This window comes from Poecilia reticulata, linkage group LG8 (assembly GCF_000633615.1).
Source record: "Poecilia reticulata strain Guanapo linkage group LG8, Guppy_female_1.0+MT, whole genome shotgun sequence".
NCBI lineage: Eukaryota > Metazoa > Chordata > Actinopteri > Cyprinodontiformes > Poeciliidae > Poecilia > Poecilia reticulata.
In genome coordinates this window covers 10802686-10825731 of record NC_024338.1, presented here as the reverse complement: position 1 = coordinate 10825731, position 23046 = coordinate 10802686, and the positions used below count along the sequence as shown (strand labels likewise).

Here is a 23046-nt window from a genome sequence, read left to right as displayed (position 1 = left end):
TTTGAGGAAATTGAAGGTTTTTAGGTGAGCCTTATAGTGCGGAAAATACGGTAAACATTTTAGGGTTAGCTTAGCAATTCGGCAAAGTGAGCCAATTTTGGTGCTGGATGCAAATATTTTTGCTCTAATTCAACGCTCTACATCTTTGGGTGATGTTGTTATGATTGCTTGTGGTACCTTCAGATAACGGGATGGAGATGATGACTCCATTTCCTGTTCCCACCCACAGTCGGTTGCAGGAAACCACCAGAGCCGTGATTCTCACAAAAGAGAAGCCCAGTTTACCGGTACCTGGAATGGAAGTGAGAAGAAGCAGAGAGAAACGAGTTCAGGACTTTCTAGAAACATGCGGGTGGTGAAACTAATAATCGTGTTCTTGAGCGATAAACAAGATCTCAGATAACTTTTATATGGTTTTATGTAACGAATCTGGGTCGTAAACAACATTCATACCCAGCATTTTGCTGACGTAAGGCTCGATGTCCACATCTTGCAGGTGCTGGTAGGTGTGGGCGTGAAACAAGCGCAGCGTTGAATCCAGGCGGATGGACACCCAGATGCCGTCTCCAACCCAGGCCAGTTGGCGCACCTGACTCTCTTTTCGAGGATGAGCGTCAAAAGATTTCTGAAATTAAAAAAAAAAAGACCAATGATGATTGTCAAGCATTACATACCTCTTGCTAACAGGGTTCATAGAACTGGGCTACCTCTATCCGCATGGCTTTGGGCTGAATGACGTAGATCTTATTTCTGTAGCCGCACCACACCTTGTCATGGACTACCGTCATGCAGCGGATAGAGTGATGCGGCCGCCCCAAATCCAGCAGGTGGTAGTTGGTCAGATCCCACTGACCGTCTGGAAACAAAAATGGAGTAAAAAAACCAGAATAGTCATCATGAGAATTTGAAGTTTTAGCAAAGAAAATTGCAAAAGAAATAAATTCAACATGATCCAAAGATAAAACTAATGCTAACTCTTCAGACGCTGCATGTCACACACTTACTGGTTCCTCTGTGGAAAATTGCTAATGTCCCGTCAGCCAAAGCCACCAGGACCCTCCCTTTAACATGCCTGCAAAAAGGAAATCATATAATTTAGAGACCTCTTGTATGTTGGTGTATTCGCCACAATTTTGGCACTTCTGGAATAAAGCCTTAAAAAAAAGTTCATATTTAACTACAGTACCAATATTTACTAAAAGCAAAAGTTTCACCATAACTTGATCACATTTCAAAGAAGGAAAAAAATCTGGGCTGCTGGTGAGTGTCACATCAGTGGTTTCACAAAGGGAAAAAAAATACTTTTTTAATGTTGAGATTGTTCAGCGTTTAATAAATTAGCGATATTAAATATTGTTTTTTTTAAATATGCTAGTAGGAGATTACACAAGTTCAGTGAAAGAGTAATTTCATAAAATGTTTTTCTTCTTCCTGCTCCTTTTTTACTCGTGCATAGCAAGTGTTGTAAGAAGAAGCATTGAGTGAATAAACTGATTGATTGGTACACCATAGGTGCCAATAACTGTGGGTGGTTCTGTATGTGTACTTACACAATGCCGAGGATGGAGTCTTTGAGCTTGATGGCATGAAGACACTTTCTCCATCGTGCCACAGACGAGTGGACATACAGGCTTCAGGGGGAACAGAGAGATGAATGTAAGACTTTAGTAGTGGCTTTTGAAATAAAAACAAATAATTTAGGTCATAAATAATTCAAATCATCAGATCAGTAAACAAATCTGCATTTATTATGAAGGTGTCATAACTTCCTTTCAATAAGCTTTCTCATTGGAGGCACTGCCCTTTCATATCAGCTAAACAAACAGCGCCCTCTGGTGTAGGCTCCGTGCTCACCATCCGTTCTGAGCTCCCAGCCACATGGTTGGAAGAGCGCTGCTCATTCTCACGACTTCACTATCGGACGTTTCCATGACTTCTGGCAGGGAAGGCTCTCCGTCCTGCCCAGAACCCCTGAAGGGAAAGAAATCAGCAAGTGTCTCAGACATAATAATTTTCCAATAAATGCTATCAGAGTAAATCCCATTGCTGTACCCTCTGTCTCAAGTCCCATCCTTTTCAGAGCTGATCATTCTCACCTCTGTTCTTCAGCAGGACAGGAGTCAGCGGGCCCCACCCCCAGAGGGTCCGTAAACACGTGTTCCGTGTAAATCCCCGGCTGGTTTGGATCTGCTCCCTGATCCTCCTCTCCTTCCTCACCAACACCGGCGTTGGCCTCCGTCGCTTCTGTTGCCTCTTCGGCAGTCGGGACCCCGTCCTCTGTTGGACTTGTCTCTCTGGACAATTCAACTGAGGGAAGAGACAGTTAAATGATTGTTGAAATGTTAGTATTTCAAACTCAAAAACTGATGTCAAGAGATTTATACGACACAAGTGTTGAAATAGCGACGCTATTATGTCACAGCACATTGTTGGAAGCGATCAAAATAAATTATACTGAATCTAAAGATGTCACATCCACTGAAACTAAGTGTTTTAAAAGTCGTTTTTTTCTTTTTCATGACTGTATTTCGGTACGTTACGTTCATGTCCCTTTAATTTACAGCTACCTGAGCCTGAAGTGGCGCTGTACTCTGCTGGCTGCTCATTGACACCTGAGCTCGCCGTCTGAGGAACGGCAGTGACGCCATCAGCTGCCGCCGTCCCATCGCTGCCCGTTGAGCCCACACTGGCCACGCTCCCGGCCAGCGACACCCCGTCCCCTTGACTGGCCTCTGGGTCCTGGGGGACCTCCTCCCCCGCAGGGTAATCTGAATCCAACACACCTGAAAGCAACACACAAGATTATTTTTATAAACTATTTAAAACATGTGCCAAGTCAAACTGAATAGGAAGTGTGAGCCTTTCGCCTACCCGGTACGCTAGCGATGCAGACCACATGGGTGTTGCAGGCGTAGAAGCTGTCAAGCAGCTCAGTGGGCTGGGTGGCATCCACTACCATGACTTTAGTGGAGGAACTGGTGCTCATGCACACCCACACACGACTGGACATCTCGTCCTGGACGATCAGCTCCTTCTCCCCTTTCTCCTGCTTTCCAACGCAATCAAATAAAGATAAACCGACACTCGTCTCCCTTTTAAACATCACTTTGAAAACTTCTATGAACTCCTCACCTTGTTCTCTTGCTCCAGCTGGTCCAGGCTGCTCTGGGAACCCTTTATCTGCTTCGACGCCTCTAAGCAGGAAACAATCCGACCCCCAGACAGGTTGAGCCCTGCAGCGCACCACAGCTGGCGAACAGAGAAACTTAGTTAAAAATACATTTTCAAGAAAAAAAATAAAATAAAATTACACACGAAAAGTCTTAAAATTTGCTGCTTTAATTTGTGTGTTTTCAAAGCTCTTCACTTGTTTACCTTCATAGAAGCATCTTTCTGGTCCAAAGGTCGCAGGTAGACTGGGACCGGTAAGTTCATTTTGTTTTCCATCTGCCCTCCATTTGCAACCTGGAGAAACAAAACCAGGTAGAAGAAACCAAACGTATGTGAGTAAGAATCGTGGAATAGCAATTAGGCAAAAATAAATAAATAAGAAAGCATATAAAATATGCCTCCTCTGATAATCAGCACAAGAAGCTAATGTTAAAATTCAGAACATGGATCAAAAATTAAGGCAACGAGATGAAAAATTTTTAAAAAGATACAAAAAAGTGATATGCAACAAAATGGATGACAATCAGTCTTACTTGTGCAATCACTGCCTTGAACAGGATTCATACTTGAACTGTTTCACATTTTATCATTTTACACCCACAATTTTTCACCTATTTTACTAGGACCTTTAAGTTTGATACAGCAGCACAAGGTAGATAATTATTATTTTTTCAGATTTTTACTAATATGGTATTCTATATCCAACTGGGAATCTGTGGAAAACTTTAAAAAAAGCGATGTTCACAGATTCATCCAATCTGACTTAATTTGAGCGATTGTGCAAAGTATTAACCCAGAGGAGCTAAGTACAGATCCACACCACACTTTTCAGATTTACATCTGAAACAAAAAAAAGTTAAACTACATATCCGTTTTCTTCTTGATATTTTGCTTACTAAAACACCCTAAAATAAAATCTCAGTAGTGCGCATTGCGATTATAACGTCACAAATCTGTTTAAAAAATGAAACATTTCTCACCTTGTGTTTGCTCGGCAGGCTCCATCCGTGCACCGTGACCCGACCGTCCTCTTTCTGCATGTGGGCCTTAACCTGTCGGTACTGGGCTTTCTTCTTCTCCTTGTGCGAGGGTGAGCTGCACTGCTCCGTTCTACGTAAACGTAGAGAAACGTCGTTAGCCAACAGGCGTGCTGTATTCACGCGCTCCGTGTCGTTTCGCCACTCACCCTTCATTYATGAAGTCGAATATCTTGGACTTCTCAGTGGGGAACTGTGAGAAGGTGCTGCTCCTCTTCACCAGGCTCCCTGGGGAGTTGTACTTTAATTTGGACGGATCCTCGACGGTCTTCATGGCCGAGGAGCTGGAGGAGGAGCTAAACAGTCTGCTGAAGCTGCAGGGGGGTGAGGTKACAGAAAGCCGAGAGGGACACAAAGCAAACAAGGAGTGCAGGGGAAGAGCAAGGCAGGGGGGTCACCGACCAGACAGTAAAGGAGCACCAACATTTGCTGTACCACGACAAACAAGGAAGCATGCTAGGAGTTTTAGTGTAACACTTTCTATGATATCTTTATACAGTCCAGCTAACAACAAAACGACCAAATAATGATGATTTCCAAATTTGGATGATTGACTGTTTAAAAAAAATCTAATTTAAACACATCAGATGTAACTGACTGTGCATTAAGTCGCATTCTGATTCTAACTCTAATTAAGTAAAATAAAGCATCCAACATATCTGCTGAAGACGTTTGGGTCCTTACTGAACTACTCCTCTTCATACTAAATAATACATCAAATGATCTCTTTAAAAAGATCTATATATAGAACAGAAATGTTCTTATTATGGAGTTTTAAGCTAGAAGCATTTGCATATGTGGTCTACCTGCAGCTTCCTGTGAGCAGACAGAATAGAAAAAACATCAAAAGGCACAAAGCAGGCAGGAGACAAGAAAGATCCAGGAACACAAGGAGAGTCTTCTCTAAGAAGTTAGTACCATCAGCAACCAATCAGTGCAATGGCTTTGGATAAAGATACATTTAAAACTCAGGAACAGTTCTTTGCCAGTAGAGGGAAGTTTAACAAGGTTCAACAAGGTCAAATCCTCTTTACCTAATGCTGCCCATTCAAAACCAAATCCAGAAAAGAAAAGAGCAGATTTATGGGTTTAAAGAAAAGTTAGCTTGAAGAAAAACTTGGTTTTCTGAGTAAAGTCGTGAGGAAAGTATGTCATRGAGGACGTTTAGAAGGACTCACAACTGCCAGATGCTCGATTTCTTTTTTTCYGAGAGAGCCGGATTTTCTCTTGAAGCCCTGCAGGAGAAGACATTATGACTGWCGTGTTGGCTGACGTCTACAGACRCRCAGTTGAARGCACATGCAGTTATTTTAGTGACCTGATCATCTCCGTCCACCTCACAGCTTCCTGGAGCTCCATCAGCCGCTCCTTGTACTGATTCCTCTCCATCAACACTCTGGCCATCTCCACCCTGGTGAAGCGCTTCCTCTGAGCTGTTGGTACCTCACTCTGTGGCAAGGCAACACAGAAATACAGTCTTTAGTTACAGGACAAAAGCAAGAAACATCYATAGTGTAGATGAAAGTAAAAGATACTCACATCTTCTTCATCTTTGCTTTTCTGCTTCACTTCCTCTATCTCCTGTCGCACTCTGGAAAAGATCAATTAGCTGTTTATTAGTTTGTAGTTCTAAAGAGCTACGATCAAAAACTAGCACTGTTGTCATAGGCTAATATCTAAATCACAAGAAAGACTAATGCATAGTCTTCATAGGTCTTCATGGGTGATATGCTATCCTCATATTTCCTTCACGTATTTTTTTGGTTTAATAAAATCTGTCATGTTTTTCAGTGCACCAGCAGAGAAACATCATTTCTTTAACGTACAATAACAACAAAGAAATTGAAGCAAATCTGTTGGTCCAATTGTAGAATTTATTCWGCCTAAATCAGCTGAGACAAAAAAAATCCCTTCATCTGCAGCAGCAGAGCAAGATGAGACGAGAGACCAACRTTCGGTTGACATTGGTCAGATTCTAAAGCAAAGTAGAGTCAAGTCTCTAAAGTTTTTGCGCAACTGTGGCTTTCCTGTCACATTGTTACCTCGTATGCTAGCACAGAATAACATGTGATGTTTGTGTAAAAGTGAGAAAAGCAAGGGGAAGAGGAGGTTGGTACATTAAGTCCTGCTATATTTTTGAAGCATATSAGTCATTTTTTATGTCCTTCATGTCTAGTTTTACTGAGATCCAGGGGTGAAATTCACAGTGTTCTGCTGCGTCATGACTTTGTAATGACATGACCAATTCATCTTTATGTTTATTTTCATATTACAACATCAACTGATGTCTGGGAATTATTTCCTCTGTCCTTAAGGGGTCAAATAATTGTTAGACAACAATATTTGATAAACTTACCCCATACTTCAAAGCTTGGCAGAAATGTAGGAATATGGAGCTGAGCTACAGTTCAAAGTTCCTGAATATATTAATTGGAGACATAACAGATCTGGGAGTTAAATAAGTAACCAACGCGTTACATCTTACTTTTTCAGTTCATCCTCCAACTCTCTGTTTTTCTCCTCCATCTTGTTTTTTGCCAGCACCAAAGCCTCCATCTCTCCCTGCAGCACCTCTTTCTCACAGGTCAACTCATCCACTTTCAGGATCAAGTCTTTATTAACCACATTCAGAGCATTCCTGGGGAAAAAAAGACAGTCAAAATGGAGTTATTGCACAGGTAAACTTAAGTAAATTCAAACACTCTTGTGTTTTTTTGCTTTKGCATACTGACTTTGTCTCAAGCAGCTGTGAATTTTCCTGGATTAGATTCTCAACTTCGCGACCCATTCCTGAACAGAAGAGAGAGAGAGCAACGCTCATGTTTCAGGAGACATTAAATCTGCTTTAAAAAATTAACACRAATCTAAAGTTYTAATATTGTAGCACTACAACTACAAAATGTAATCTAATATTAACAAACACAGAAAACCTCTACTGGGATACCTACTACATTCACAAAACAACAATGACGCACAGCAGAACAGCACAGGTCACATGACTGACCGGGGAGAAATGGATAGAGCAGGTGAGGTCTTACCAATCAAACTAAGGTCTGAGAAAACCATGCAATCCGAGTCAGGCAGAAGAGTAAGGAAGAGAGAAAGAGAGAGATAGAGAAATGGAGAAAAGCATGAGACAGTGAAATGACCAAAATGATGAAGGAGCCAGAGCTAAATCTGTAGCAGCAGACCCCACGAGCCATAAAGGAAGAGCTGCTGCCAAATCTCTCAGACTGGGCACATTTGATTATTAAAGCATCAGAAGTCAGGAATAAAAACACGAGGCTAAAAATATATGGCTACCGCTGAGAMAAGAAAGGATTCAACTCCATCGTTCATGCAGGAAACCTTGTAAAAAAAAAAACAAAGCCGAAGAATAAACCGTGTTTTACTAACATAATGAAAATGAAGGTTTGAGGTATAACAATGGTGCATATGAAAGAGGGTGACTAAAGAGGAGAAGTCAAGGGGGCATGACAGAAAACTGTAAATGAGAGGAAAAGGTTGAGATTATACACACCAGAGTACTCCACTGGGATTATGGATAAAAGCCAGAGAATGGGATACAGGAGAGAGAGAAGTGATGTTACCATGGATACAGGGCTGGGAGAGTATATAACAGCTGGACCAGAGCACACAGTAGGAAACAGAAGTGTGGAGCAGGTGGAACTGGTCTCTATTAACTACATTATGCTGCTACTGGTGGTTTATTTTATAACATACCAGTTAGGACAACTAGGATTTATAGTAATTTTCAAAAATATTTATGCCTCGTTTTGTCACAAAACGTGGAAACCAATATTTGTATATATTGTTATTTCTTGTCACAGACCAACACAAACAAATGCGTCATTTTGACTCCACAAWATCAGTGAATTTGATTGCAAAAAATAACAAAAACAATCACAAAATCCAGGATGGACTGATGATAATTATAGACTGAATTATAAGCAGGCAGACCCAGTTCCATAACTAGATTAATCCTAGATATCAGAGTAGATTGGACTGAACGCGTACAGGCCACACTTTTCASATGTTAATTTTAATTAAAAATGTGAACTTTTCTTTTTCATTTCCCCTCCATTTCACAGTTTGTCACTACTTTCATTTGGTCTAGAACAAAGAAAAAGAAACACAGAAGTTTGTGGTTGTAAAGTGACAAAAGATTCAAGGTATAAATAGTTTCTCTGCAGCTGGCAGTAAAGTTAAACAAGTTAACAATAGCAATAAAATAATGTTAGTGCCAAGTTATACAACTGTTATGAACTACATGGCAAAGGTAAAGATAGATCAAAGTCACTCATTGTGATGGTAAAGAGTAAAAATCCAGGACCCACAGTTCACCTTTCCTTCTTAAAATGTGCGAAAGACAAAAAAACAGAACAGTGTGAAACATTTTATCTTGACGACTCAGAAAACACACAAAACGTGAATGCTGTTTCCGTTCTTTCTTTGACCATGCTGTAGTGTTTAACATAGCATCCAAAAACTGAAAATGAAGCTTCATTAGACAAATGTTGTAAATATTACAGGATAAAAAGCAATCACTTTCAAAACCAAGCATCTCATAGCAGCTTTTTCCACACAAATCAGTTGGAATATCCTCCAGGAATGGTTTCTGTTCAAACGTAGTTTGAWCTCACCCAGCAGGTCGGCCCCTTCATCCACGTCCCCTATGAGCCCCGTGCCAGCAGACGACAGCTCCTCAAACAGGGAGTCTGTGTTTCGGTCAAACGCCAGGTTTTCGATACCTTTCGTGGGAGTGCTGGGAGAGTAGMCGTAATGAGAAAACGCTGTTTTAGAGCACAGAGAAATCTTGATGCAAACCCGAGCGCCTGTTGCTCTACCTGCAGGGTTTGTATRCAATCAGATCCATGTCCAGCTCTGGTGTGGACTCAATTATGTCCTGCACCTCTGAGTTTTCCTCATTGTCAGGCAAACCTACACAAGAAAGAGAGCAAACACAACTAAGAGAAGCAAGAGAACAAGATGTCGTGTTGACCACTAAAAAGTTTATAGGTGGGAGTAAAGAAAAATATTTTCATATATCAAGTGTGAATATGTGTGTCATTGTACATGAACGAGAAAACCTAAAGTAGAATAAAGGTCAACTACCTAGAAAAGCAGCATGTATTTTTATCTGAATRTACAGTATATAATGTTCAACAAATTTTTTGCAAATAAAACCTTAAAAGAGAGCTGAGTCCAATTTAATATGATGTTTCTACAGTCTATCTGTATAAAACTAAACCCACAGTTTCCAAACACAGCAGCAATTGAAGATTAAAGTGTATTCATATGTTACAATGGCCCAGTCAAAACCCAAACCTAAATCTAACTGCAAACATAAGATCTCCATTCAGTGTGAGTGAGATCACATTGAGCTAGATTTTAAGAAGAGTGGAGAAAATGTTTGTCAAAGATGTGCAGAGACTTTCTGGGAAAGACTCGCTTTACCACACTCACCTGTAATTGCAACAAAAGGTGCTTCTACAGAATATTAATTAGCAGAATTGAARCTCAAACCACCTTCCTCAAAGTTTTGCATGTAAAAAACATGCATCAGTTTGCATCGGATGTAGTTTTGGTTCCCCATCTCGTTGGCAAATCAGATCAAATCCGAATAAAATACTTTGAAGTTAAACAACTGGAAGAGGCACTGGATGTAAGGACGTACCGACTGATATGGATCTGGTTCCTGGTGCAACCTGCACCTCTGTACTCTTACTGTCCCCATCTTCTCTCTCTATGTCTGCGAGCGTGGTCGACATYGGTGTTGCCAGTTTGGACCCGGTGATGTTTGACAGTTCATCCTTTTAYGGAATGGGCAATTAGTTAGAAAGAGAAAATGTTAAAGGATCTAAATGAAATGGCAAATTAAGCCAAATATTATAAAGTGAAAAGACAGATTCAGGTCACAAGACATACAGAACAAACAGATAAAATACAAAGTCGACATACCACTACAGACTATGGAGGGCTTAGCACAACATCCACAAACAGCTACATAGAAGGGATTTACACAGCAGAATGAATCTACACRACACTAATCCACGAAGGATCATAAACTAAAAGCTGCTTCAGAAAAAACCTGGTACAAAACTACAGAGTTAGGAGGCAGAGAGCAAGCTGTAAAGGTTTGTTACTGTACAGTGGCATGATGGTTAATGAACWCGAATGAAGCACAAGCATAAAGCAGCCAAAATTCAAAACTCACGCCTTTTTAACTGAAATAAAAAGAGGCCAGATGCAACCAGGCTGTTATTGGCGTTAACACATAAATAATTAAGCAGTTCCCATTTGTGCACGTTGGCTTKGCCTTCAGAMAGAGGCATGGTTGCATGTGGCGCTGCACAGCACAGGGGGTCTTGTGAGGTGAGACTCTCTAAGTGATGCAACTCTTTGGAAAAAGATGAAACTACAGCAGACACGCATGCAAACAACGAACTGTGGCGTCGGCAGCCATTGTGCCGGCCGGCCGGCAYAGACACTCGTCCAACTACCTTGCAGTCGTCTGCCAGTGATTTTCCCCAAGCAGGGTCCTGYGCACTCTTACCCTCCCTTTCCTTTTGGGGGTCGACAAAGTCCAACTGCTTGCAGGAGGAGGGGTAAGGGGGGAGAGTAAGAATGAAGCTCGCATGTGCAGAAGCAGTTCAGCAGAAATGCAGACACTGAAAAGTGTGCGTGACGGTGAAGTGAATGGAAAGCCTGTGAGCCTATGTGGAAAACTATTAGTAGTTCTCACTGTTTGGCTCAGGGGAGACTGAGTGTTTTGAGATGATACCAACATTTCACATTTTTTCTCATCCTGTCTTCTCATGTCCTCAACACTCTCTAAGCTTTCAGTGTCTTAATCCATGTCAGAAAATCCTTAACATTAACAGTATAAATGCAGAGAACCTCAAATACAATCATAAAGTCGTAATTGCACTATCATATGTACTGAGAGATTAAATTTGATATATTTTGCAGCTTTAATTGACTAAAATCTCATTTGAACTGTGTTATAGCTCTGCCTTGGAGTGACCTGCTGGCTTCTTTTCAATGACCTAATTGTTAGCTCACAGGAAAGTGTTAATGAGGACAGAACAGCTGCAGGATGCTTGCTTTTAAAGGAAATAGTGCTTGAAACCATTCTCCATTTGTCAACTATGATTACCTCTGGAGAAAATCACTGCTTTGCATCAAAGCTTCACAGGCAAAGATAGTGCTGTTAGTAAGTTAGCACTTCAGTCAATCACTTACTGAATTACAATTAACATTAAGGAGAGACATTTAATTGCTGCAAAAGAACTATTTAAAAAAATAAATACTATAAATATAAAATTTTTAGATGCAATGAAATGGTTTTATCAAAATAAGACAATGACTAACATGCAGCTAYATGCATGCAATTAAATCTATCTTTAGGTTGCAGGAAAAATCTGATATATAAATAAATATGACCTTGCTGTTAAAACAAAAAAGCCATTGTTCATAAAAAAAAAGCTCCTCATGTTAAAAAAAGTCCCAAGCTTTTACAATAGATCTCCTGCGATTATATAACAGCCAATCGGATTGCAGCTTTCTCTATGTGACTGGATATGGACCATGCATCGGCATCGCTCCCATCATGCTTTGCTCTGCAGCGCTAATGTCCCATTTTTAACAACAACAACAACAATAAAAGAAAACTGGGGAGTGATGAAATATTGCTGCCACGCTCCCGGTTCGAACTGCCACACACTCTAACATGCTGAGGAAAAATGTGTTCTAATATTACTGTGTTATCGAAACAAAAAAGAAAAGAATCCCAGTTTCTAGATATACATCAATTAAAAACTTGCAACACACAATGTTGTGGAAAACAATCTGCTCAGCTATTTCAGACTCCAGTTTGCTTCTTTGTCAAACTGGAATATTTTGAATCATCAAACAAATTTTATAATCAGACAACTATTACTAAGTAATTACAGAATTCTGAATTTACATTAAAGTTTCATTTATTAAGGGAAGAAACTATCCAAACTGTGTGTTTGGGAAGTCAGCAAAGCGAAAGCTCGGAAACTTGGAAACTTGGACGGTCGGTCCTTCCAACCGTTTTGTACAGCTGAATGGTTGCCATGGGAGATTCAAAGATTTCTCAAACATGTATGAAAGAATCAAGGAAACACTCCAGGTGTGTTTTTGATAATGAATAACATCAAAACCTGATGTAAAGCTCTAAAAAGTTGACTTGACATAATACTGCCCTTTAAATGCGACAAGAAAATAACGGCAACACATCTGTAAAGGGGACAAAGCACTTTTTCACAGAACTGTAAATTATTAGTAGAATCCAACTGTAGTRAAAAAGGTAATAACAGTAAACATTTAAGTGACACATTTAATTATCTCCACTGGCCACTAAGGGAGAGGCAGCTTGAATATTCATCAGTGGTTAAAGGAGAGTTTGATAACAGAGGTGGCCTTGTCAGAGACCAACTAAAACACACACACAACCCCAATCAAAGACACYCTTATTTTTTTAGTGGATCTGAGCCCAAGCTAACAGGTCAAAATGCTTCAGTAGAAAAACCTGGAACAGGCTATACATGTGGTTAAATGAATCAATTTTGTATACTTATGTTTTAATGTGAGAAGATGTCAGCTTGTTTTTCATAATGTTTTTACTTCAGAATGACAACCAATGGACTAKTTTGAGACGCCACGGAGCTCAGAACCTGACATGTRAAGACAAAGGTTCTTGCATATGACATAAAGYCTTTTCCAAATGTCTTTGTGTATCRGAAGCCTGATGTAGCTGGACAAGACGTGAAACTACTCTCTGATGGMAGAATCTCACYAAAATAATCCAGGGATGASCGGCTAAGACACCCACCTTCAGACTAGTGTTGGAGCACAGCTGAGCTGAGTCGGTAAACCTCCAGCCCTCTGTGCCTGGCGTCTCCACTCTGGTGTGGGAATCTGGGATTATCACAGACGCTCCGCCAGACGAGGGGAAAATCCCTAAAGAAAGAGGCCGCTCTCTCCTAAAGGGACGTTTCAAACAATGGTTTGAGATCACAAGTAGCAAGTCCCCAGACAAAAGAAATGAGACTGATTAAATGTGAACAAGTTCCTATCCTTCGTCTCACCTGACCCGGCCAGCAGYCGTCGACTCTGATGTTTCATTTATCTGCTGCAGTTTGATCCTCTCCACRTGCTCCATGTAATTATGGATCATCTGCAGAAGTAAAGGCAAAATACTCAGAGAATATTGGTGATTTACTTTATAATATTCCCTTCTCTCCTCTTTCTTTCWCTGTACCTCGGAGTGCCGCTGATGCAGAGAGTTGTATTCCTTCTTCAGTTCCAGCTCTCGCTCTTCTAACCTGCTGACTGAATAAGACGGAAACATTTTTTAGYTTCATATGGACATTTTTAAACATGTAAAGCAAGGAGAGATGCCAGAAATACATGGAATACCAAAATATGTGAAAGGACAAACCAACACAAAAAGACATTTTAATGATTTTTAAAGCCTGTACACGATTGTTGACTTAAATGTGTAATACCCTATGTTATAAATTCAAGTTTATAAATACTTTTCACTCATCCAGGGTAACCTTTCAGGAAGCAGAGGGAATAATATCAATGAACAGCATTTCGGTGTTGGGTCGACGCACAAAATGGCAAAAATACATAATCCCTTGTTAGTGAAGCAGCTTTAGACTAAACCGTGCTGTGAGCTGCTGCTGCTGCTGCAGACAGATTTACAGAGGAAAGCATGAGTACTATCCATTACAGCTGCTCCAGCTGTAACCATGTTGCCAGATGATGTCTCACTCGAGTGTGGATTTTGACACAAACGGAGGGATTTTATTTAGCTGGTTTGACTCATCAAATCTCAAGAAACGAATATGGAAGTGACCAGAGATGGGTTGCGAAACTTCCTGAGTGAGAATATGACAAATTAATGTAAAAAAAAAAAAGTTCTGATGTTGCTACATTGTACTTTCCATTTGACCATCTATAGCTTTGACTATAGCACCTAGTAGCCATGCTGTTTAGTCCGGCTTAAGAACAAWAAAAACATTTTTTGCATGCAAATAAAAAGAAAAATCTGATTACTRACATTTGCTTCTGCTTGCGGTGCCAATCTCCAGCGGTCATTGGGCAAAAGATAACTGTGCTTAGGAATATTAGGAACATGCTATAGTGTCGCCCATCTAAAAAAAACTGCTTGGCATGAGAACATTCATCCTGCTCAAGAGATCGTTGCTAAGGAGCTAAAGGTCACAGATTGCAGACTCATTGCAGTGGTCTTAACAATAAGACCACTGCAATGAGTCNAAAAAAAAAAAGTTCTGATGTTGCTACATTGTACTTTCCATTTGACCATCTATAGCTTTGACTATAGCACCTAGTAGCCATGCTGTTTAGTCCGGCTTAAGAACAAWAAAAACATTTTTTGCATGCAAATAAAAAGAAAAATCTGATTACTRACATTTGCTTCTGCTTGCGGTGCCAATCTCCAGCGGTCATTGGGCAAAAGATAACTGTGCTTAGGAATATTAGGAACATGCTATAGTGTCGCCCATCTAAAAAAAACTGCTTGGCATGAGAACATTCATCCTGCTCAAGAGATCGTTGCTAAGGAGCTAAAGGTCACAGATTGCAGACTCATTGCAGTGGTCTTAACAATAAGACCACTGCAATGAGTCAATAAGACCACTGCAATGAGTCTGGGCAGTTCTCTGGCACATTGAGACTGTGTTTAATCCTCCACTGACTATTACCTTATCGACTGCACAGTAGCTGTGGACTATGACTCTAAAAGCAATCAGATCAAGCACTTCAACATGCAGGAATGGATGAATGATTTACCACAGGCAGTGGTGGTGATTTAGCTCTAACTCCTGACCGATCAAACTGCRTGTTCACTGAAAGGGCCACATGTCTCTTAGCGCTCAGTGAGTCAAAGAGAAACATGAATACAAGGATGTGGGGGAATAAATGAGCATCTATCCTTTTCCAAGTTCTGAGTGAATGACTCACTTCAACCAGCTCTGCTGCTTTGTGCACAACTCCGTCTGCAAATCCACATTTTTCCACCAAGACAGAAAGTATTAGCCAAATTCTCCTCAGTCACTTAATCCAGTGAGATGAGTGGTAATGCACAGCAGTATTATAGAAAATGACACAAATCCCATAATCTCATTACTATTTCCCAGCACAAAGACGGATCTGAAAAAAGTATGTATGAGGTATTTTGGCTTTATATCCTAATGYAGGCAGTCCTGACCAAATTTACATGGAGCGACTTTTAGGTTTTCAACATATTTTTAGTGTTAAGTTCCACACAATTTCAGACTCAACATAAAAGTGAAAACATTAATTGCAATTTATGGCAGATTTGCAGTTTTTAATTCTTGAAATTGACRATTTCTCATTCTGTGTTTTCCCGTTCCACACTCACATAAACCCAGATTATGTAGAGACAATGAACTATAAACTAGYGGATTAAACTGGATGTGTGAGAGTTATAGTTTGTTCTTTTAGGAATTATAATTAGGTGACAGGTACATTTAGGTTTTATGATCAGTGTTCAGGCATTTAGTAGTGAAAGTGAATGCATTTTATCAAACTACCATGAGCTAGGGATGGGCATTTATCATATYGTTTATCAATTATTGTGAATAATTTATTATCATGATAAGAATTTTGATTCATTATTGTCATGATAAATTTCAGTTAYTAATGTTAAATAAGAGAAAAAAATGAAAGTATGTCCAGAAATGTAATTTTTGCTATTTTGTCCACTTTTTTTTATTTTGAAGCATAAATAAATATTAGTAATTTCAAAAATATCATTAAATGCAGAATGAAGATTTTTCAAACCCAGTATTTGTTTATGTGCCACACAGYCATACAGTTACCTATAATATATGTAATATATAGTTTTTTTTTCTAATCATAATCTTTATAGCTAACACAATAGTACCACAAAATCTTGTGATAAAATTCTGTGTCCATATCGCCCACCCCCGCCATGAAAGTCAGTGTTTATATCTGTGTGTGCTTACTCTGGTCTGCATAGTTCTTGATTTTGAGTTCCAGTTGCCGTGAATGAGACTCCATCCGGTCCACATGGTTCTGCAGATCCTTCTTCTCCTGCTCATGAGTGTCTTCAAATTCAATGAACTTCTACTTGAAACAAACACAGACAAACGCAGAAGGCTCAGTCAGACAAACTGGAATTCATTTCAAAGTCATCAAATCTTATCTMGCGTAAAGGTTTTGTTTTGTTTTGCTTTTCAGTAGCAACGCCACCGTTACACAGGATCATCGGGATTATAAGGAACCATTAACTGTTTTATGCTAAATGATTTAGAAATGTCTGAATTATAGATAATATGTTTCAGTTTTTTATGGTCTCCTCTGGGCGGACTCCCCGATGGGAAAATATGTGGTGTCTGCATACGTCCACTTCCTGTCCAGCCAAGTAAGCCAAGACCCTGATGACGCTCTCCTGCTTCCTGTTGGCACACAGCTCTTCCTTTGCTTTGAAGAACAAATACCGAAACGGCCTTGCACTTAGAATGAATGCAGAGTTAAAACAATACCTTCATTAAATGTCAATTGCTTTAAAAATAAATGTTTTTATTACATATCTAAAGTAAAAAGGCTGTATTATCAATAAAAGCAACACTCTGGTCTTAAAGAGTTACTAAASCTAACTTGGAAGGAAAATCAAATCCATAATCTTACTGCTGATTCAATGGCAAAGTTACGAACTGGGATGCATTATTCGTTCTCCTGGATAGATCCCTGAACGTACACAAAACCAATTACTTTTATCTAGTAATTAATTTCCATCATTTAATTTTATCTCTGCGTCTTTTAATAAAAAGAGAATAGCGTCAGAAAAGAGCTAATCCTGCTGTAAAGGCCAGTTTGTGGAAGCTTACTTTCTCACTTCACTAAAAATAAATAAATAAAATTAGATTCATCTGGAAGCAGCATCCTTCTTCTAGTGCACTTGGGCTGTTGTCTGCTGAYGCTTAAAACCAAAACAGTAAGACAATAGAAATAGAAAAAGAAAATGGAGGCTGGAATATGTTTCTAATTTGACAAAGGATGACATGACCTGGAAGTAACCAGGAKGCTGGATGTGTCCCATTAACTCTTCCATAGAGATATTAAGAGATAAAAMATTGCCATTAATAATCTAACAAACATCTTTTTTATGATTTTAAACCATTTGTGTTTGGACTGAATTTACTGTCTGTGTGTATTTGTGTCTCCTGTCTCCCTGCTTCTGTTAGCTAGCGTGTGTTGCATTCTGGGACAGCTTCCCCACTGTGGCAGAGCCGTGGGCCAAAGACACAAACTGTGGCAGACGCTCCGACTGGCATCACATCGACGTTTATACAACACTGTGCAGTGCAGACACCACAAACAAACACGAGCACAAGTTGGGAATTATAATATTTAAAACAGATGAAGAAAACGCACGTTTACCATGCAAATGTGCTGTAAAAGAAGCTTGACCTTTTAAAATGCATAGGCTACTTCACTTTTTTTTACATATAGGCTTCATTACAGCAGCCTTCAATGAGCTTTCCAAATCCCTAAAAAAGGAATGTRATTGTTTATCTGTGATGTTTCTACTAAAGCTTTTAAATTAGCATGATGGAAGAGAAAAGACAGAGATTATAAACTAGAGATTTGCATGATGGAAGCTCAAAGCATCACACTTTGTGGAACAAGCAGTTGAAGAAGCAGCATTTTACTGCTAAACTCAAAAACCACAAGCAGAGATCATCGATTTCAAGCTTCATCAGCTCTTAATAATGTAGTAGTACAATAAAAACAATAAAAATATAGCTGCTGGAGAAAGGAAAGCGTGAGGCTGGGAGGATGTTTGTAACTGACCTAACCAATAAAAACATAACAATAATCATCAATTGATCATCTGAAATAACACTTTGTTAGCAGGTTAAAGCTGAACCACAGTTAACTGCCTCTACTGCAGCTCCATACCTTCTTTGTTTTGGTCATTTTGTAACCGACTTTTGTTTTCTTGAGTTGCCTTCAACAGGAGTTTTGTACCTGCTTTGACAGCCTGCCATATAAAGTGATCCCCTGTATTCTCCTCGTAGTTTGTTGTAATATGTGTGGTTGTACGAMGCTAATAAATAATARGATGTTTACAGTTGTTTTGGTTTGACCGGCAGTCGCAATCTCTCATGTCATGTAAGAGTTGACAAGTTATAAAACGTAACGTTTTCAGAACCTTTTCATGACTACTTTTTTTCCATAATTCTTGAAAATAGAACTACTCAGATAAAATAAATGCATATTTATTCATATATCAGTGTGAACTGATGTTAGAAAAAGATGAAATGGAAGCAGGCAAAAACGTGTGAACATTTGCATTGTGTTTTAGCATTTTAAAACTTTTCTACACCTCTATATTTCATATTACTAATTTTAGGGAGAATTAGCATATCGACTGGCAACGTTTCTAAGATTTTGATCCCGAATTCACTCTGAAGTTAGACAAGTTGTCTCTCTGCCATGTTTTCCAAGTTAGCAGCCACACATTGGCTGTTAAGCTGCCTGTGCAGCATGTATTTGTGTGCARAGTCRGACTTTGTGCAGAAGCACCCAAACTACTCACRCTTAATTGTGTAGATGATGTGAATATGTAAATAGGTAAAACTCAAACAGAAACTTTTAAATTATACATATACTTAATAAACCAGTYATTTACCAAATTTGTGCATCTTTTAGTACATTAATTAAAACTGCAATTTTTTCTATGGTGTTCCACTTATGACTGAAGTGTAGCCAGTTATTGTTTACAATTCAGTCTTATATTTTACATTCTGAATTCTTATTTATTTTTATTTAAGAATACATAAACAATAAAGGTTTCATTGTACTTACTTTCATCATCTTGAAAGCCGAACTTACACATACATAATGCTCAAAAGTGAAAAACTACACAGATACTCTCATTTTATTCTTACTCCAGCTGAAAGTACTTCAGCTTTGTGCTAATTATACTAGCAATAAATGCCTTCCTTTTGTTTTTTAAMCAYTTAAAAATCTACCTAATATAAGTGCYRAWGGTTAAGGCAAATTTATATCAACAGCTAGCTGCATGTTGTTTATGCCTATCTGTTTCAGGCATTTAGACATGCACAAATAAAGGAGAGTGAGGGGCCCAAATCGCTGAGTCACGTCACCTGCTCCTTCATTGTGGTTCCCACAGGACTCAGACGTGACTTCACTATCTGATGCAATGACCAAGCTCAAATATTACAGGTGTATCTGACAGGAGACTGAGCCTACGCTGCTTTTTTTTTTGGATGTGCTGGTGTACTACATAGTGACCAGCGTGTTATTGCACTGACTCCTTCACCAGAAAACACGTCGACTATAACTACTGGGTCTGCTGTTAGTCTTGTTTACATCCTCGGTGAGCTCTGTGGATGCTGCCACGCCACGTGGATTCACCACTCAGGGATGCTGGGAGGAGAATGCACCTCAGGCGGCTCTCGCTAACCTCCAAAAACACAACAGCATGTTGTTTTTTGTTTGTTTGTTTCGTCCCCCCCCCCTCTCCCTTTCAGCCCACCTCCTCCGCATGTTTCCTCAGCGCTTTCTCCCGCTCGTACTGGGTGATGAGCTGCTCGTTGTCCTCCTTCAGCAGCTCCAGCTCCACTTCGTGCTCCTGGTTTTCCGCGAACACCGAGTCCAGGTTCTCCAGCACCGCCACCACCAGCGGCATCAGCTCCTTCACCACGTCCTCGTCGTACTTGCCGATGAGCCTCTCGAACTCGCGGTAGATGGAGCTGGCCAGGCCCGAGACCCGCTCCGACATCATCGCAGATGTCCCCGGGTCGTCCTGGTACACAACTCCGTCTTCCAGCTCCATTTTTAGTCCTTTTTTCCTTACAGCAAAAAGGACCGGCCGGTGTGGGGTTTTGTCCGCGTTACCCCGCCACTATGAACGCATATATCCCCTAAATTAAAATACGTTTTCGTTAAATAAACGGACACATTTGTAACGGCGTACGGATATATAAGCTACGTGGATATCTTCCTATTTATTCCAAGCTCGTCTCGTGNCAGCACCGCCACCACCAGCGGCATCAGCTCCTTCACCACGTCCTCGTCGTACTTGCCGATGAGCCTCTCGAACTCGCGGTAGATGGAGCTGGCCAGGCCCGAGACCCGCTCCGACATCATCGCAGATGTCCCCGGGTCGTCCTGGTACACAACTCCGTCTTCCAGCTCCATTTTTAGTCCTTTTTCCTTACAGCAAAAAGGACCGGCCGGTGTGGGGTTTTGTCCGCGTTACCCCGCCACTATGAACGCATATATCCCCTAAATTAAAATACGTTTTCGTTAAATAAACGGACACATTTGTAACGGCGTACGGATATATAAGCTACGTGGATATCTTCCTATTTATTCCAAGCTCGTCTCGTGCTGCCTTCAAGTGCTCTCCGAAAGTTTGGGCTTCCAATTCATCCTTAGATGAACACCACAACGTTTAATGTTCAGACACAAATTTGTTTTTCATTTGCCGAAAAGCACAAATACAAATCCCCATCAGTCCTTTATAAGTCGGTATAAACGATTTTCTAAAAGTCGTTTATACCAAAAAAAATATGTATAACTTTATCTTTTTCATGTATTTATTTTCTTTTTGGATCGGGTGATTTCTTTTTCTTTTTTAATTTGTGCAATATGGTTGTAATCATAGAGATGACATACCTAATTTGAGATTGTGTGTTCACGTTCGGAGGTCTGAATTACAACATATCCAACTGTCTTTGAACCCACCGTCCAACAGCTGAGTCGATGACTGGATCACGTGATGACGTCACATCATGCTACAAACGTAGACCATTTGCAGTGACAAACTGCTGTGCTCATACCTCGTCAATACTTATTGTAAAAAATTAAAAAATATTATTATTATTATTTCTTTTTTATTTATTTTTACTTTTTGCTCATAGATTATAAACGTAAAGAAGATTCTAATACAACCAAAACAGAAATCTGTAACTGCTATGCTGTATTATTACTCACCAGATTAGATGACATGGCATGTTGAACAATAGATATTTCATCTYTCAGAATAGGATAATATAAAATTATTCTTCATTGTCCCTTTGTGTGTCATCAGCAGTTCCAGGCGAACGCACAGATACATACCACTATCAACAAAAATAAGAGAGACTGCATTATGGTCAAATATGCAGTACAGAAAAAATATCCTAGTTATGAAAAATAGTGGAAAGAAGATTGTAAGAAATGTATAAGTATAATGCGGTAATATAAAAATTGTTCAGTTTGTGCAAAAAAACAACAGTTTTAAAGAACAACTCTGATAAATCATCTTTCTTGTGCTGCAGTTTACCTCTGTCTAATGCAGAGCATAAATAAAAACAGATTAGAAGCACAGGAAGATCAGTAGCCTTGGTTTGCTGGCACTGACTGCCTGAGTTTTGTCTGGTATGCCAATTATTTAACAGACCGGTTCTCACTTTGGGAGACTGATTCCAAAAGCTTGAAGTAACCCTGCTTTGTGTTTTTGATCGTTGTTCAGTCAGAGTACATAACTGAGCTTAAGCTTTACTTCTCCCTGTTCATTGTATGTTCTTATTCCATTCAGATCTGGTAGTCTCCATCAGGATTTTTTTGGTAAAGAGCAAAATTTATGGTTATAACACAATGCAGCAAATTATGCAGGTCTTTTAGCTGGAAGGCAGACCCATCCCATCATACTACCACCACTATGTTTGACTGCCAGCATGGCATTGTTTTTGAAGTGCTGTTTTTAAAAGAAACACAGCATAAAACGGTTAGTTTTATACTTTTTATAATGGTGACATTCATTTCATTATATTATATTATATTATATTATATTATTAAATTAATAATTTAACTTTTTTTCAACCACCTTAATGAACAGGTATCAAAACTATGTCTGTGTTCAAGTACAAAAAATAGGACAGTCATATCTTTGTTCTTGGAATTACTARATAACTTAAAAAAATAATAATAATAAATTKTCCTGTGTTTTAACTTCAGAAAATYTGTGTGAGGCATATAACAAAATGCRACACTAATATCCTGAACAAAATATGTGACAGCCAAACTGAAAGAAAACAATTCTTTTTATTGAAGAATTAAAAGCATCATTTCCATTGATTGCGTGATCCTAACTTCTTTTAAAATACCTCATCACATATACATATCCCAGTGCATTTTGTATCTCTTTGAACTTTACATATATATATTGTTATTATTATTATTTATAAAGTAAAGGAAGAGAATTGCAGTGATTTTTTCTTTTCTTTTTTTTCTTTTTGTGATTTCACATCCGTTTGTATATGTAGAGGAGCTGTTGGCAGTTTGGACAACGATGCTCCACATCTTTACAGGAGTCGAGGCAGAACGGGATACAACAGCATAGCCAGCAACTGTATGTGGAAAAATGAGAAATTCTGTCAGATTCTAGGCAAATGTGGTTATTTGTATTTATTTTTTAAAAGAAATGTAAGTTCCAAGATACTGAATAATGAGAAGGTTTTTACCCCAGGAGGGTCATTCCTCCACAAATAGCCCAGGCCAACAGTCCTGGCATGTACTCTGTCTGGGTGATCACAGTTTGCTGACAGTGAGGACACAAAGTCTGACCAGGGACGTCTCCTAGTGTTGGAGCAACTACCACGTGAGACACTGAAAGACACAAAACACAATGAAATAAAAAAATATATACTCTTAAATATTCTTTCAGAAAAAATTCAAGAATTTGACGGATTTTGTTATATGTACAGTAGCAGTCAGA

General features: G+C 39.4%; 2 protein-coding genes across 8 annotated transcripts in view; both read right to left on the bottom strand.

The window, feature by feature from the left end:
* The window catches only part of spag9a (sperm associated antigen 9a), a 24507-nt gene extending 4202 nt beyond the window's left edge, over positions 1 to 20305 (bottom strand). Inside the window, exons 1-29 of one of the 7 annotated variants that reach the window (XM_008415771.2) lie at positions 19819 to 20305; positions 16256 to 16376; positions 13498 to 13568; positions 13325 to 13413; positions 13069 to 13219; positions 10712 to 10801; positions 9886 to 10021; positions 9056 to 9149; positions 8852 to 8973; positions 7729 to 7740; positions 7247 to 7261; positions 6941 to 6998; positions 6694 to 6846; positions 5748 to 5799; positions 5527 to 5657; positions 5387 to 5443; positions 4358 to 4522; positions 4152 to 4281; positions 3376 to 3465; positions 3133 to 3249; positions 2872 to 3049; positions 2568 to 2783; positions 2097 to 2307; positions 1855 to 1971; positions 1551 to 1631; positions 1005 to 1072; positions 708 to 856; positions 454 to 625; positions 178 to 291 (exon numbers count right to left, since the gene is read on the bottom strand). In XM_008415771.2, the coding sequence (XP_008413993.1) occupies positions 178 to 291; positions 454 to 625; positions 708 to 856; positions 1005 to 1072; positions 1551 to 1631; positions 1855 to 1971; positions 2097 to 2307; positions 2568 to 2783; positions 2872 to 3049; positions 3133 to 3249; positions 3376 to 3465; positions 4152 to 4281; positions 4358 to 4522; positions 5387 to 5443; positions 5527 to 5657; positions 5748 to 5799; positions 6694 to 6846; positions 6941 to 6998; positions 7247 to 7261; positions 7729 to 7740; positions 8852 to 8973; positions 9056 to 9149; positions 9886 to 10021; positions 10712 to 10801; positions 13069 to 13219; positions 13325 to 13413; positions 13498 to 13568; positions 16256 to 16376; positions 19819 to 20118 (3460 nt within the window). In that variant the 5' untranslated portion in view covers positions 20119 to 20305. The remainder of the gene's footprint in view (positions 1 to 177; positions 292 to 453; positions 626 to 707; positions 857 to 1004; positions 1073 to 1550; positions 1632 to 1854; positions 1972 to 2096; positions 2308 to 2567; positions 2784 to 2871; positions 3050 to 3132; positions 3250 to 3375; positions 3466 to 4151; positions 4282 to 4357; positions 4523 to 5386; positions 5444 to 5526; positions 5658 to 5747; positions 5800 to 6693; positions 6847 to 6940; positions 6999 to 7246; positions 7262 to 7728; positions 7741 to 8851; positions 8974 to 9055; positions 9150 to 9885; positions 10022 to 10711; positions 10802 to 13068; positions 13220 to 13324; positions 13414 to 13497; positions 13569 to 16255; positions 16377 to 19818) is intronic. The other 6 variants (XM_008415773.2, XM_008415772.2, XM_008415775.2 and 3 more) reach the window with 6 other exon arrangements.
* Positions 20306 to 22354: 2049 nt separating this feature from the next.
* On the bottom strand, positions 22355 to 23046 carry LOC103468625 (lipopolysaccharide-induced tumor necrosis factor-alpha factor homolog; the record flags this gene model as incomplete). The annotated part of the gene is made up of 2 exons (XM_008415838.1): positions 22355 to 22678; positions 22793 to 23046. Coding segments are annotated over 2 exons (360 nt in total), but the record flags the coding sequence as incomplete, so codon positions are not given.